At 36.6% G+C, this 14,890-nt stretch overlaps 1 protein-coding gene across 3 annotated transcripts in view; it reads left to right on the top strand.

Annotated features, from left to right (window-relative positions):
- Window positions 1-14,890, top strand: part of LOC138712325 (AP-5 complex subunit beta-1-like) — a 34,729-nt gene that overhangs the window by 1,941 nt on the left and 17,898 nt on the right. For all 3 annotated transcript variants that reach the window (XM_069843967.1, XM_069843965.1, XM_069843966.1), the window contains exons 3-10: window positions 105-200; window positions 2,260-2,403; window positions 5,490-5,626; window positions 6,285-6,375; window positions 9,515-9,706; window positions 11,545-11,806; window positions 12,672-12,822; window positions 14,080-14,311. In XM_069843967.1, coding sequence (XP_069700068.1) covers window positions 105-200; window positions 2,260-2,403; window positions 5,490-5,626; window positions 6,285-6,375; window positions 9,515-9,706; window positions 11,545-11,806; window positions 12,672-12,822; window positions 14,080-14,311 — 1,305 coding nt within the window. The remainder of the gene's footprint in view (window positions 1-104; window positions 201-2,259; window positions 2,404-5,489; window positions 5,627-6,284; window positions 6,376-9,514; window positions 9,707-11,544; window positions 11,807-12,671; window positions 12,823-14,079; window positions 14,312-14,890) is intronic.

Below are 14,890 nucleotides of genomic sequence, written 5' to 3'. Positions count from 1 at the left end.
AAATTGAACACAGGGTAAAAAAAAAGCCCATGTAATAGTGTTTTTGAAGTTTACTTTATTAGGGTTCTGTCAATTTTATGTCAACTTTCTTTTTTTTTTTCAAGAATGTTTTTCAAGATTGTGCGAAAGAGAATACTCCATTTCTTCAAGGCCAATGTCTTGTGTCCATGACAACTGTTCTGCTTCAAGCATTTGAGAAGGTACGGTATGTATTTTATGCAGTTATTTTGTAATTGTAAAATTTCATACCCATGAGAGGAGATGAACTTTTAGTTTCCTGCTTTGGACACAGACATTTTTTGTTATCACAAAAGTGAGTCACCTGACTTAATTTATAAATTACTTTGTATGATGAAAGTTTATGCATGTAAAGTGTATTGAAATTTGTGTTAAGTAGTCTAGGAGAGTATTCTTATCAACCAAGGATGAAAAAAACTTAATATAAACATGGATCTAAAAACGCGTAGTTTCTTCCTCACATGTCTCAGTATATCTCCGAAATAAGCATGGTAATAGCACAGTGTACTATATACAGTCACGAAGCTTGAGTTTTGAGGGTGCTAGAAACAATAGACTGTGCCGGCAATATTTTGCATTGTCTGTAATGAGGCGATATTAGTGATCCTAGTGGTGAGCAACTATCTAATGTATGCATATTTACTACGTTTTGAGCTTCGTGACTGTATATACTAGACTGTGGTAATAGTAAAGACTGATATTAACGTTTTACAAGAGTGTATTAAAAGTGTATGTGATCAGATAGCCTATATAACACTTCAAGAGTATTCATCAGAGTAGGTATACTGTACGACATATCATGGAAGACAAGCTTAGAGGATTCATTTGGGCAGGAGGAGACTGTTTTAACACTGTAACAAAATGGTCTGTTTTGTGTTTACATTGTTTTTGTTTGTTTCTGTTAAACTTTATCTTGTTTAATTGCATTACTTGTTCTATTAGTTCGCTTATTGATTGTTTGATATTTGCAAACTTTAATAGAAGCGTTTGAAATGTGGATTTGGAGAAAAATGGAATGTGTGAAGTGAACAGACAGAATAAGAAGTTAAGCTGTGTTGGAAAGAGTGGATGAAGAAAGAATGATACTGAAACTGATAAGGAAGGGGAAAAGGAATTGGTTGGGTCACTGGCTGAGAAGAAACTGCCTACTGAAGGATGCACTGGAAGAAATGATGAGCGGGAGAAGAGTTCGGGGTAGAAGAAGATATCAGATGATAGACGACATTAGGATATGGATCATATGGGGAAACAAAAAGGGAGGCAGAAAATAGGAAAGATTGGAGAAAGCTGAGTTTGCCCTTGAACAGAACACTAAATGAAATGAAACATTAGTGACAGAAGAATGAACTGAAATGAACATAAACAGAATAAAGAACTGAAGATAAGTGAAAAGTGTATGTGACTGGATTCCACAACAACAAAAAAGATCTTTACGAAAGCCGCAGCTACGATTGAAGGATGTTATCATACTCCAGAACAGAAGTGAATGGACTTGCAACAAGCTTACAGCTTTCAGGTACCTGGTGGAAGATAAAAAGAAGATATTTGCAAACATTAAAATCTCTGTCTCAAAAATTAAGTGTTTCTAGACCCATGTTTATATGTACTTTTTAAAGTAGGCCTGTTTGTTCGTTATAAATACACCCCCCCCCCCCCCAATATTGGACACCAATTTAAATACACTCTGTATAATGTGTTTTGCACAAAAAAAAAAGCTATTTTTGTAGTGTAATTACCACTCATTTTGCGGTTCTTTCTTTTTTCCTTCTTTCTTTCTTTTTCCATTTTCAGTTTTTATTTATTTATTTATTATTTCGTACTTTTTTCTTTATTATTTTGTTCTATTATTAATTATTTCTTTTTCCTTACCTTCTTTACTTATATTTATTTATTGTTATCTCGATTTTATTGTAAAATGTTTTCTTATGTAATACAGTTTGTGCATTTGTTCAGCTACATGCTGGAAGATTATACACTTTTTGCACATGTCATAGATGCAGAAACATCCAAAGTTTCGGCGTTACATTAATTATCAGCTTCACCATCATTTTAGAAGACAAGGAAAAGGAAACCTATGTGTTGCATTCCCTGATGTTGGAGCCATTACATAGCTCTGAAAAACTGGATGTTTTTGCATCTGCAGTATGATACTAAATTCTAAAACTCTCATATCATGTTGAACACTATCTAAATTTTAAATCTTACTTATTGTGCTACAGTAAAAACGGGTTTTCCTTGCAGATAAGTGAAGAGGAGCTGACTGTGCTGTTCACAGAACACGTGGAGTTCCTCCTGGGCTTGGTGAAACAGACTAACAACCTGAACAATGTCCATGTTCGCTCCATTGCTGCAAGTTGTCTCACGGAGATAGAACTCTGTTTCCCTGTAAGCTTTGTATTCAGTAGAATTGCATACTTATAGTCATTAGCTGTTGTAGTCTCTGGTTATTTTTGAACGCTCCTGCTCAGTTGATATTGGGAAACATGCATTATATACGAGTATTCTTATTCTTTAAATAAATTTCATGATTCTTAAATTAGTGAAAAGATAGCAGTATATGGTTTGATAAACTTATGTCTTTATTTCAGAAAATAACACATCAGTTGTTCTTTTTGTGAGACATTTGAAAATGGATGTAATATATTAATACAAGATCTCTGTATATTTTGTAGTCAGTCATAGTCTTCAAGTTGGCTGTAGTTTCTTATTGCATTGTTAGCACCACGCAACTGGCTATGTAACATCGGTTCTTCCTACAGCTCCAAAATTTCATTCATAACACGCCACCATTCTTTGCATCGTGATGACTGCTGCAACTTTTTACCCATTTTAACCGTGTCATCTTTATACTCATAAGCTGCACACATGTTTTGCAGACTTCTACTCAAGGCACAGATTCTGTATTTTAACATCTAGACTCTATATGAGGTTTAATTACCACAACTACCACGCCTTTTTCAAGTTATTATCACATTGCTTTCTGTTTGTGCAGTCATTCATAATGTTGTAATTATTTCACATCATGTATTTTATCATATTTTATTATATTGCATTTTACCTACGTCTTTATGCTTAAAGCACTACCATATGCTAATTAGACCTGAAGATGCCATTTAATTGGCGAAAGTGCTAGTCTTATTTTTATTGTGTAATGACCTAATGTAATTTTTTGTACTACTCATTAGGTTAAAATAGACAGTTATTGAAGGATTTATTATACTTATTTAATTTATATGCTAATTTTTCGGACCAATATGCCTCTTAAATTCCATGAAGATTGTTCATTTTTCTCATGTCCAACTTTAAAGCAATGGTTGATGAAGTATTCAAGGGCAAATCTGATAATTTACCACATCTAAATTTATGTATAATACAGAGTGCCAATAAATGTTACTTTACGCTACTAAAGTATTTTAAATCCAAAATACTCACAAGAGAAACGAAAGTAAGACTCTATAAGACGTTAATAAAACCTGTACTGACATATGGAGCAGAGACATGGGTATTGTCTGTGAGCGATATGGCTAAACTTCGGGTGTTTGGAAGGAAGATTCTGAGGAAGATCTATGGAAACGGAGAGTGACGAATAAGATACAACAGAGAACTCTACCAACTATATGATTTCTCAGACATTATTATGGATATTAGAGTGGCAAGACAAAGATGGGCTGGGCATGTGCAGAGGAAGGAGAGAGAGGATATGGTGAGGAGGATAATGGAAAGCAGAGTGGAGAATAGAAGAAATGTTGGGAGATCGAGACTGAGATGGATTTTTTTTTTATTGGGTTATTTTACGACGCTGTATCAACATCTAGGTTATTTAGCATCTGAATGATATGAAGGTGATAATGCCGGTGAAATGGGTCCGGGGTCCAGCACCGAAAGTTACCCAGCATTTGCTCATATTGGGTTGAGGGAAAACCCCGGAAAAAACCTCAACCAGGTAACTTGCCCCGACCGGGATTCGAACCCGGGCCACCTGGTTTCACAGCCAGATGCGTTGACCATTACTCCACAGGTGTGGACGACTGAGATGGCTGGATGAGGTCAAGGAGGATGTGAAATGGTTGGTGATCAGGAATTGGTGATAGGTCGCCAGAGATAGGGACGTCAGGAAATCAGTTTTGAGGGAGGCTGTAGCCTGCTTTGGGTTGTTAAGCAGATGATGATGATGATGATGATGATGAAATTTATGTATGGTGGTAATTACTTTCATAAAATAGAATAACTCTTTCATGTTCACCAAAATTCGATATTGTTACTATAGGGACTGTTCTTGGACCATTAATTTAAGTAATTACTAATATGAGCATTATTTAAATACAGGGTGATTTAAAAGTCCGGCACCATAAACTCCGTTATTAGTACAGAAAGTAAGAGGGGAAAGTTGCTGGAAATGCGTAGTTTTCAAATTGAAACATACTATTGCAACTGTTCTGTGCCATGTGGTACTAAATCATGTGCCTAATAGACATACACGCACGCGCATTGCCAGTCTCAGGTGTCTAATTAATTCAGTGTTTCCAAATTAATGGTTTTTCTGCTATAGTAGATTTCTACACTTTCCTTGGAATCTGTAGAGTGCCAGGCACAAAACAAGACTTCTGCGCAACTAGAGTCATAGCTGGTTGGTCTAATGGGTAGTCAGAGCACGAAAGAAATGGCGTGGAAGAGGAATGCTATGTGAACTCTCGCTCATTTGCTAGCTAGCTTGGGGAAGGGAAGGGAACAGGCTCCACCCTCCCCTGAGTGATGTTATGCTCTCAAGTTTACAGAATTCACGGACAGATTTTAGATACACATTGTTTAGCGGAGAAAAATTACACCTTTTTTATTGTTTATATATATATATATATATATATTTTTATCCAATGCCACCATTTCGGGTCTTCTCTCCTGGCTGTGGCTTAATTGTAACCCACTTCTGAGGTTGGGGCACCTGGAAGGCAGAGTTACATTACCCCGATGATGTGATAGGATGATTACGATAATGTGGTGCCAGGAGAGGTCTTAAATCTAAACTTAACCTAAATTCCAGACCATGGACGAACACAGGAATAATCCTGTTTAAGGAAAAATTCCTGTGCTCTAACCGGGAATCGAACCCAGGACCTCATGAACTATAGCCAGAAGCTCTGACCACTAGACCATGAGGCTGGTCAATTGTTTATATATAGGATTTAGCATTTTTTTTAACTTTCACAATTGAAGAGAAACATTCCTTCACATTGATAGCAAAAGAATTTATAGGAATTTTATTCTTCTCTGGCTGTAATTTTATTCTTCTCTGGCTGTTTTCCCTGAACTTGCACGAGCAACAATGATAATTATCCCTTCCTTTCCCCCCCCCCCTTTTTTTGTTGGAACCATGTCCTGAATGAAGCCAAAACAATTTATTCCCCTTTTTTCTGTCGTATTGTTACTGTTGGACATGTGTTAATGGAGGATTACTAGTTAGGGACATGTTGCAGAAAATCTTGAGGGACTGTGTAGACAACATGTACACGGCAGCTGTGGCAGAGACGTCTGTAGCTCACCAGCAGTACATGTCCCTGCTGGCCCTTGTCATCAAGCATACTGTAGCTGCCAACATGAAGGAGACTTCTCTGTAAGTAAATTAAAAGTTACGTCCATCATCTAACATCTCCGTACAGATTCTGAGTCGTCTCATAATTGGTCATGTAAATTGTTTACTAGTTATTCTTGTACTGATGTCTAAACATTATATATGTGTACCATGTCCTCGTTTTCTTTTCCATATATCCCATCTTCATAAAAGAAATTTGGAGCAGTTTCTCGAGTTTTGAGCGTAACCAAAATGACATTTCCTTTAATTCAGTACAGAGCTTTTTTTTTTTTTTTAGATAATTATGCATGAAAGTAAGGAACATGTGTCGGTGTTTTCTCTAATACAACTTAGAATTAGTAGAATCATGACTAGGGCTCACAAATAGACGTTTCACGAAATAATTGGGATTTTCTTAAATCCCCTGTCAGTTTTTTTCTTTTTCCTTTCCTCCTTCTCCTCGTCTTTCTCTTTCTATGCCTTCATTTTTTCTCTCGTTCGTGTTTTGTTTTGCGATCTTCTTTTCAAGCATTACAGTTCCAATTACCCATATTGATGTACCAGTAGTCATCTTTTGTTCAGACATCCGCACATTTCTCATTCTATTTGATCTGCAACTGATAATCTGTATTAGACATCACTCTGTGTACTTTTTTGTTATACGCAGCCTAACTCATTCTTTCTGTACTGTCTGTTTCAGATGGGGTAAATATCCCAATGCGCAATGGAAAGGGAGTTTCATTCCACAGGAAATTGACTCTCCTGTTATAGGATACCCAGAGTTGAAAGAGGTATCTCTTACATATTCAGAATCATTTTTAATGATAAGATGAGATATGATTTTGTTATGTGCCTGCTCTCTAATACTATAAGCTTATCATTTAATACTTAAAAAATAGGGAAGTTGTAATAGTGAAATCTGCATTAGGAGTTATAATTGAGTAATATAGTGAGGGAGAATATGGTCCCACAACAGAGCCAAAGACCTGTATTTCGATGTCGTAGACAGCTTTGTTTATTTTGCAGTGTAGGCTTTCACGGCCGGAGTCTATAGATGTAGATTCATTTTCCGGGCTGAGAGGCCGTGATCTATTGGTTGGTTTTATACCAGACGTTTCGTCTGCAACTGCGACAGACATCTTCAGTGGAGTGGTATCCGAGGTCGCAAGACTCTTCTCGGCGTACCTGAGGCAACTGATCGTGTGGCTGGTTGTGCGGGCGTATTTATAGTGCGACTCGCGGGCCGAGGCATGTTGTCGCTGCGGTCCGCGCCGCTTTGTTCGTTGCTCCCGTTCTGGGTTCCGTCCTTTTGTTGTAGTGGCTTCTTATCTGTTCTGTTTAGGACCGGGTACCAACACTTGTTTAGCTTTACGCCTTCTTCCTTGCGATTAAAGTTGTTGTTATGTTTATATATTTCAATCGCTTCTCTGTGTAGACGGGGGAAGAAGTGCGTCGTCGTGCTCAAGATGTCCGTGTCATTGAATCTTATGTTGTGATCGCCCTCTTCATAGGCATGTGCTGCCACTGCCGATTTGTCGATCTGTCCCAGGCGGCAATTCCTATTATGTTCTGTCAGTCTCGTCCTGACGCTCCGCTGTGTAGTACCGATGTAGACCTTCCCACACGAACACGGAATCCTGTAAACTCCGGCAGACAGCAGCTTATCTCAAACGAGAATAAATATGGGAAATGCCTGCTATTATTTCGTTGAGAAGCTTTTGTCATCCAGTCTGCTCTCAAAAAAGCTGAAAGTTAGAATATATAAAACAGTAGGCTATATTACAGGTATGGCCGTAAAACTTGAATTCCCACTTTGAGAGAGGAACAGAGGTTAAGGGTGTTAGAGAATAAGGTGCTTAGGAAAATATTTGGAGCTAAGAGGGATGAAGTTACAGGAGAATGGAGAAAGTTACACAGTGCAGAACTGCATACATTATGTTCTTCACCTAATATAATTAGAAACATTAAATCCAGACATTTGAGATGGGCAGAAATGCATATAGAGTGTAAGTTGGAAGACCTGAGGCAAGGTAACTGGGAGGATAATATTAAAATAGATTTGAGAGAGGTGAAATATGATGCTAGGGACTGGATTAATCTTGCTCAGGATAGGGACCAATGGTGAGCTTATGTGAGGGCGGCAATGAACCTCAGGTTCTTTAAAAGCCATTTGTAAGTAAGCAAGTTGTGTTAGCTTGTATTTTTCTTCAGAATTTGAGGTTCTCTTTAAAATAATGACTAGCAAGTGATTTCTTTTTCAGACAAAGTTTTCTGCTCTCAGTATGGACTGTATATAAATGATGACCATTTAGCTTCATGCAAACTCATGTTCTCACTGTCTTGGTAGAAAGAATATGTTGTTGTTTTCTAATGCCAGGCGTTTGACGATAAAGTCATTTGACCTCTTGCACTCCAATATTTTTCAAAGATATTATCATGGTCAGCCATTGAAGCACAGATTTTGAGGTGTTCCGAATCCATTTCTTGGTTTGTGTTGCACAATGGGCAGTTAGGGGACTGATATATTCCAATTTTATGCAGGTGTTTGGCCAAACAATCATGGCCTGTTGCCAATCTAAATGCAGCTACAGATGATTTTCGTGGTAAATCGGGAATTAACTGTGGCTTATGATGCAGACAGTTCCATTTTTTTCCTTGGGATTGTGTTATCAAATGTTGTTTGTTGAAGTCTAAGTCTGTAGATTTTAATAAATCTTTTCACAGAGTAATACGTAGATTTAGTAACAGGTCTGTAAGTAGCAGTGCTGCCCTTCTTTGCTAGTGCATCCGCATTCTCGTTTCCCAGGATTCCACAATGGGATGGTATCCATTGGAATACAATTCTTTTATTGAGTGATATTAATTGAGAGAGCATTTTAGTTATTTCTGTTGTTTGAGATGAAAGTGTGTGTTTAGAGATTATTGATAGAATAGCTGCTTTGGAGTCTGACAGTATAACTGCATTCTTAAATTTATTGATGTGGCATAGAAGATTCCTGAGACATTCACTTATAGCAATGATTTCACCATCAAAACTTGTTGTTCCATATCCAAGAGATCTATAAAATGAGAAGAGACAGCACGTAACACCTGCACCGGCACCTTGTTCTCTGGAGATCAAGGATCCGTCGGTGTATAAATGAAGCCAGTTTTGTGGAGAGTACCTAATATTAATTGTCTCTAAAGACAATTGTTTCAGTATTTCAATGTTTACTTCCGATTTCAGTATTTCTTCTGTTAAATTTAGATTATATTCTTTATTTAATAGAGTTAAAGGATTTGGTTTAATTTGTAAGTTTTCTTTTAAATTCGGGATATTGATTTTCTGTTTTAATTCTTGAACAATGGATATGAAGCTTTTTTGAGTTTTCAATCTACAGAGAGGACTGTATGAATGCCAATTGTTTCCTGGTAGTCTGATAAGTTTTTCATATTGAATCAGTGCTTTTTCTTCTATTGTCATTTTGATGCTGTTAATATTAGTGAGGAATCTCATAGAATCTATTGGAGTTGTTTTGATTCCACCAGTAATGAGTCTGAGAGCTTGGTTTTGAACATATTCTATGTCGTTTATGAAAGGTGAAGTAATTAAAATTTCTCCGCAGTATGTCAGCACTGGCTGTATAAACATTTTGTATGTAGTGTTCAAAGTATTCCTAGAGCATCCCCATTTCTTTCCTGCTAGTCTTTTTAGAAGGGAGAATCTTTTACGAGCTTTTTCAGAAATGTATTTCAAATGGTTGCTCCATGTTAAGCTCTCAATATGTACTGTATATGAATGATGACCATGTCTTCATAAATTTAGCTTCATGCAAAAACATATTTCTCACTGTCCTGGTAGAGAGAATATAAGACTTTGTTTAGACTGTAATTTTATTAACACCAGTATTAATAATGATAATAGTGTGAAGTTCCCTCATATTGCTGCAGATGGTGTCATTTCTGGTGGACCAACTACCTCTGTGCTCTACAGAGGCTGTGGCGTGGATCAGTCTCCAAATCGTGGACATGATGCTGCATAGACCCGATCTGCAGGCCTCTGCCCCCGTGCTCAAGCCTCTGGTGTTGCATTTCTGCAGCACTTACAGCACTCTGGCAGCTCACATCGTGCTCCTGCTTGAGGTGAGCATTACAACTGTAACACAATGTTGTTGTTGTTTTCTAATGCCAGGCATTTGACAATGAAGTCATTTGACCTCTTGCACTCCAATGTTTTTCAAAGATATTATCATGACCAGCCACTGAAGCACAGATTTTGAGATGTTCCGAATCCGTTTCTTGGTTTGAGTTGCACAATGGACAGTTAGGGGACCTGTAACACAATGTCTGTAAGGTTTAATTCATTCGTTTTCCCAATTATCTGGCCTTCTTTTCTCACATCCATTTATTCGTCCATCCATCCCATATATCCAACCATCTATTCATCCATATATCTCTCTAAATTCATTTACCAAAGTAGTCATATTCTGTAATTTATAATTTGCAGTTCGGGTTTTTGTTTCAATAACTTCAGAAGACAGGAGAGTGAGAGAATCTATACCAAAATTTAAATTCTGACAAGTCTAGAACTCGTCATTATTTCTATCATTTGTCTCTTTTGTGTGTGTTTTCACACTGATCTGTATTAGTGCTGCTTATGATTAGGTTTTCTCCAGAGCGGTTGTTTGCGTGCTTTCAATCGGAGACCTCCGGTTACCTCCGATTGATGCCGGGTAGTTTGTATATGTGCTGTGGCGCAGACATACACTTTCCGCTGAGCATTGCTTTAATCGTATCTGCATATCTTTTAAAATAAGTTGTAATTTGTTGTTGTTTGTTATCTCTTTTATATTAATCTCTCTCTCTTTTTTCGGCTCTTTTTTTTGTGTTGCTTAAAGTGCTACGTTAGCTGACAGATTTTTTTTCTAGTTTTGAAATTCACAGTATATGTGGAAAGACATAGTAGTTTTATGTCATTGATCAAATTAATAACATTCAATCTACCTGAAAAACTAACGCAGAAGTAAAGCTTTTCAGTAGGTAATGTAAGCATTTATACTTTAATTCTCCTAGAAACTCTCGTTTAATTGCAAACAGGGTTTGTCAGTTATTATTCTAATCGGTTTAGTTAACATAAAATATATTAAAGGAGCTTCAGAATGGAACAAAAGAAACGTGGGCTATCAATGGGATAAAGTTTACTGTCCAACATAATTTATTTATATTTTTCACCGGACAGAATTGTGATTATTATGTTAAAGGATGTCAGCATTTGAACTGTCTCTTCTAAAACGCGCCACTCTTGCTCTGTAATAAAAATATGAGTGGACATCAACTTAAGGATAACTGTAATTATATTATTACCACATGTTTCTTTAGTTTCATTCAGAAATATTTTAATCCAAACAGTAAAATATAACTCAAGTTGTCTAAACAGCAAAATATAACTCAAGTCGTCTTGTAAATATTTCATGTTTTTTATTCTCTCGAAAGTTAAGTTTTAGAGAAATTTCAAGACTTTTTCCTAGACTGTGAGCCTTTGGGAACAATAGCACTAAAACAATTAAAAAGAAATTGTATCAAATGTTTTGCGTAATTGTTTTCATCAAGTTCGCGATTGTGTGATCGCTTCAAATGGTCTAACAAATTCGAAGTTCCACCACCCTTAGAGTAAATTCGCCCACAAAGTTTACAGTGTGTGGCTTTATTATTACCTTCAACTAAATTAAAGAATTTCCATGCGACGGATATCCGATTTGGTGCCATTTTATTCTACTCACAACTACCGTCAGTCTGTACGCACTGGTCGTCTTGAGCTGTCGCTTCGTTCTGAACCACCGCATCCCTCCGTATGCCCCCTGTTTCACCTATAGTAGTACCAGACATCACCGGTGGAGAGCTTTATTCGTAATCTCCGATTCCTCTGCGGTAGTAGTCACTCTGATGAGCAGCACTGATCTGTATTCTTATGTTAATTGCAGAAACACTTGGGAAGGATACTATTTCAAGAGAAGGACCATATACAGTTTTTGCAGCAATTGCTCCTGAACTCAAGTCATCCTGCTCTGTCCGCCCATATTCGTCTCCTCTACCTAGATTGGCTCAACAACTATCTCGTGAGACAACCAGAGAAAATGGCCAAGATACAGAATGCTCAGCTTCTTCTGCCTAGTACCTTCGATGGTCCAGAAACACACCTAAAGAAATTGAAACTGCTCAGTTCTCTTCTCAGAAGCAAACAAGGTATTTCACTCATTGCAACACATCGTATTTTTCCATCCCGAATTCTGAAGAAACAAACATGACTAATTAATACACATGAGTCATTCCACATCAAATCGCACAGCAATAAAACACGACCTTCTCGTAAATGGTCGAATTTTTTTTCATGAATTCCAGACATCAAATAAGGAGACCCGTATTGTTTTATTTTCACAATTATTAATTATTTGTGTAGTTATGACTATTTGAAATTACGAAAATTATGCGCGCACTGTTACATAAACACACTTGGAACTCTGTGTCTACATATAATTGAGATTTGAGGTTTGACGCATTTGAAAGACTAAGTATATCTTACTTCTCTCTTTGACCATTAGATCTTATGGGTAATGAAAGAGCAGACTAACTTGGAAAATTAACATCAAATTATCAAAGACAATCGTGGATATATAAAGAAAACCTTCTTTCATATATCTGCTAAGCCCAAAAATCACAAGCACAGTGCTCAAGAAGGGGAGTCACAATTCATTTCCACTCTCCCTGACCTCTCCCCCCCTCTCTCTCATCCTCTTCCGTTTTCTCTTACCATCTCCCTCTCTCTCTCTCTTCACGAATCTCTCATTCCCTTCTCTTTCTCCCTTTTCTCTCTCTTTCCCCTCTCACCCAATCTCCCTTTTCCCTTCTCCCCTCTCTTCCTCTCCCTCTCCCTATCATTTCTTCCCCTCTTTCTTTTTTTCTGTTTTATAGACAACTGTAAAGTAAAATGTTTTGATATCCCTATTCTCTTCTGGCAGTGTGGCAATACTTCATTTTAACTCAGAATTGAAATGAAATAACTCTGATTTAAGTCTTTTTTATGCTATTTCATCCGTTTTTTTTCTTTCAGATTCTTCAAAATTACTTGTTCATGCTTTGGCCAGCTTGCAGAAACAGTTGAAGTTTGGATCTTCGATAAAGTTGAAAGCTGTCTTGATAAAAGTTTTGTATACGTTTTTATGTGATCATATGACTCCACACATGAGTACTGAAATACCAAGGTAAGGTCTTACACCTCCAACGAAAATTGAAAGATATATATAGTGAAACCTGTACTTGTCCTTTCCTAAGGAACTAAAAGAAAAAAAAAACAATTCTGAGAAAATAATTGTTTTGGAGAAACATTAAAATGCACACAAAACGTAACAACACAAAAAGTATGAAAGAATTAGCCCCATAAAGCATTTGAGCATAGAAAATAGTATTACAGTATCTATTTCACTTTCTTTTCTAACATATAGACTACTTACTGATGGGTTATTTTTTAACTTTATAATTCAAAAGAAAAAGAAAACCAGCACCATTCCTACTTTCAAAATATTGTTTGTGTTTATCTTGTCAATGTTGTGTGTGTAGAAAAAGACTTTCGTTTTCTCAACAATATTGTAAGCTTCCGCGAAGTTCGACAACGATTTATGTTCAGATTTGTCATATTGATCTTCTGCACTGTTACTAATCCTATGTCATTCATCACAAAAACAGTATAAGATTGTTTATATGAACTGCGTTTGAGACTATGTATATTGAATTACACACTCGAGAAAATAAAACAAATGGAAACAAAGTATGACATTTCACTGTTTGTGAAAGATAAATAAATAAAGAAGGAAAGCCACCCAGAACACTAATTTGTTGCAAGATATGCTGAACAATTTGGTAGGGTAATTTTCCAGCCGAAAACCAGTGTCATTCAAAGTCTCCTCAGCTAATATTTTTCACCCTTGTTTAGATTTTTTCTATCTTCATTTCTCGTCTTCCTAAATTTGTTCACTAAATTGTATACTGTGGAACAGTGTCAAACTTAACATTGGAGAAATGAACTCTGAACCATTTCTGAATTGAATGTACTGACTCCTAGTAGATTCTGCAGTACCAGTTCATAGAAGCAGATGTAAAGATGATATTGTTATTTAGTCAACTGTCCGAAGACAGGTTGGAACATCATAAGGCATCACTCATGAGGTAACTAAACCAGGAGATAATGGGTAGGATGGCCAGTTCCTTTCCCCCTCCATTGCATACATCGCTGACTAGTAACATATTGCACTAATCAGACTTTAGATGTACACAAACAGTTGTTTTTCCTGTGACACATATCGTCAAGTGAGATGTACTGCCTGATAATAGATGTACATATTAGCCAGAACCTCAATCAGAGGTAGATGTAAAGGTTAGATTTTAATTTAAAATTGTATATACTTATTTATATTTGTGTCGTGTTTTATTTAGTGCCTTATGAAATTGTTTTAACTCCACAGAATCCTGGTGGTTGTGACCACAGATGATGTGTCCTTCACCCCATTTGTGCTGAACTTCATCCAGACTGTGCAGGACACGCTGCCCGTGTCCCCTGTGCCGTCACAACTGCTCTCAATGCTTGTGGTGACCTTCACCCAGCCTGACAGCTCAGCCACACTGGCTACATTCCATTACGTGCTTGACGTGTTTCTCTTGGCCATCACTCAGGACTTGAGCATCTGCCAACCAAAGGTGAGAGACCAGGTGGCTCATATCAACACTCACATGATGGCTGTCATGTAAGGAATGTTAAAGAACTCTGTCTCTGTCTGGGTACAGCAATTTCACATACACTATTAAACTAGTTTTGCTCATATTCTGTTTGAGAGTCAATTCAATCAGTCTTTAATGATACACATTAAATATACCGTAATAATATTCACTACAAAATTACAGGTAATGGATTTTTATTTGTAAAAATAACATAGTGAGAGTTCACGCAAAATAAGCTGTAACCACTTTTATATACATGATGTTATGTATTACATAGTATTTAATGAAATTGTGTAGATAGTACTCCTTCAAAATCATTGTCAGAAAAATTATTTTATGCATATATAATTATATTTTGAATTGAAAACTAATTACAACAAAGATTCTAAGGCTTAAAAATAACAGTAAGAATTACTTTGCAAAATTAATGTATCCCTTAGTCATTAACGGAAATAGAGCAAAGAAGATGATTTTTTTTTTTTGCCTAAAATTATTATTTACAGAATTTTGCCTTCAAATTGAATTTTTTTAGGAAAAAAATTTTAGAGTTTGAAGATG

The sequence above is a fragment of the Periplaneta americana genome, chromosome 13, assembly GCF_040183065.1.
Source record: "Periplaneta americana isolate PAMFEO1 chromosome 13, P.americana_PAMFEO1_priV1, whole genome shotgun sequence".
Classification (NCBI taxonomy): Eukaryota; Metazoa; Arthropoda; class Insecta; order Blattodea; family Blattidae; genus Periplaneta; species Periplaneta americana.
The sequence above is the reverse complement of the archived record's forward strand: the minus strand, read 5'-3'. Positions and strand labels throughout refer to the sequence as shown.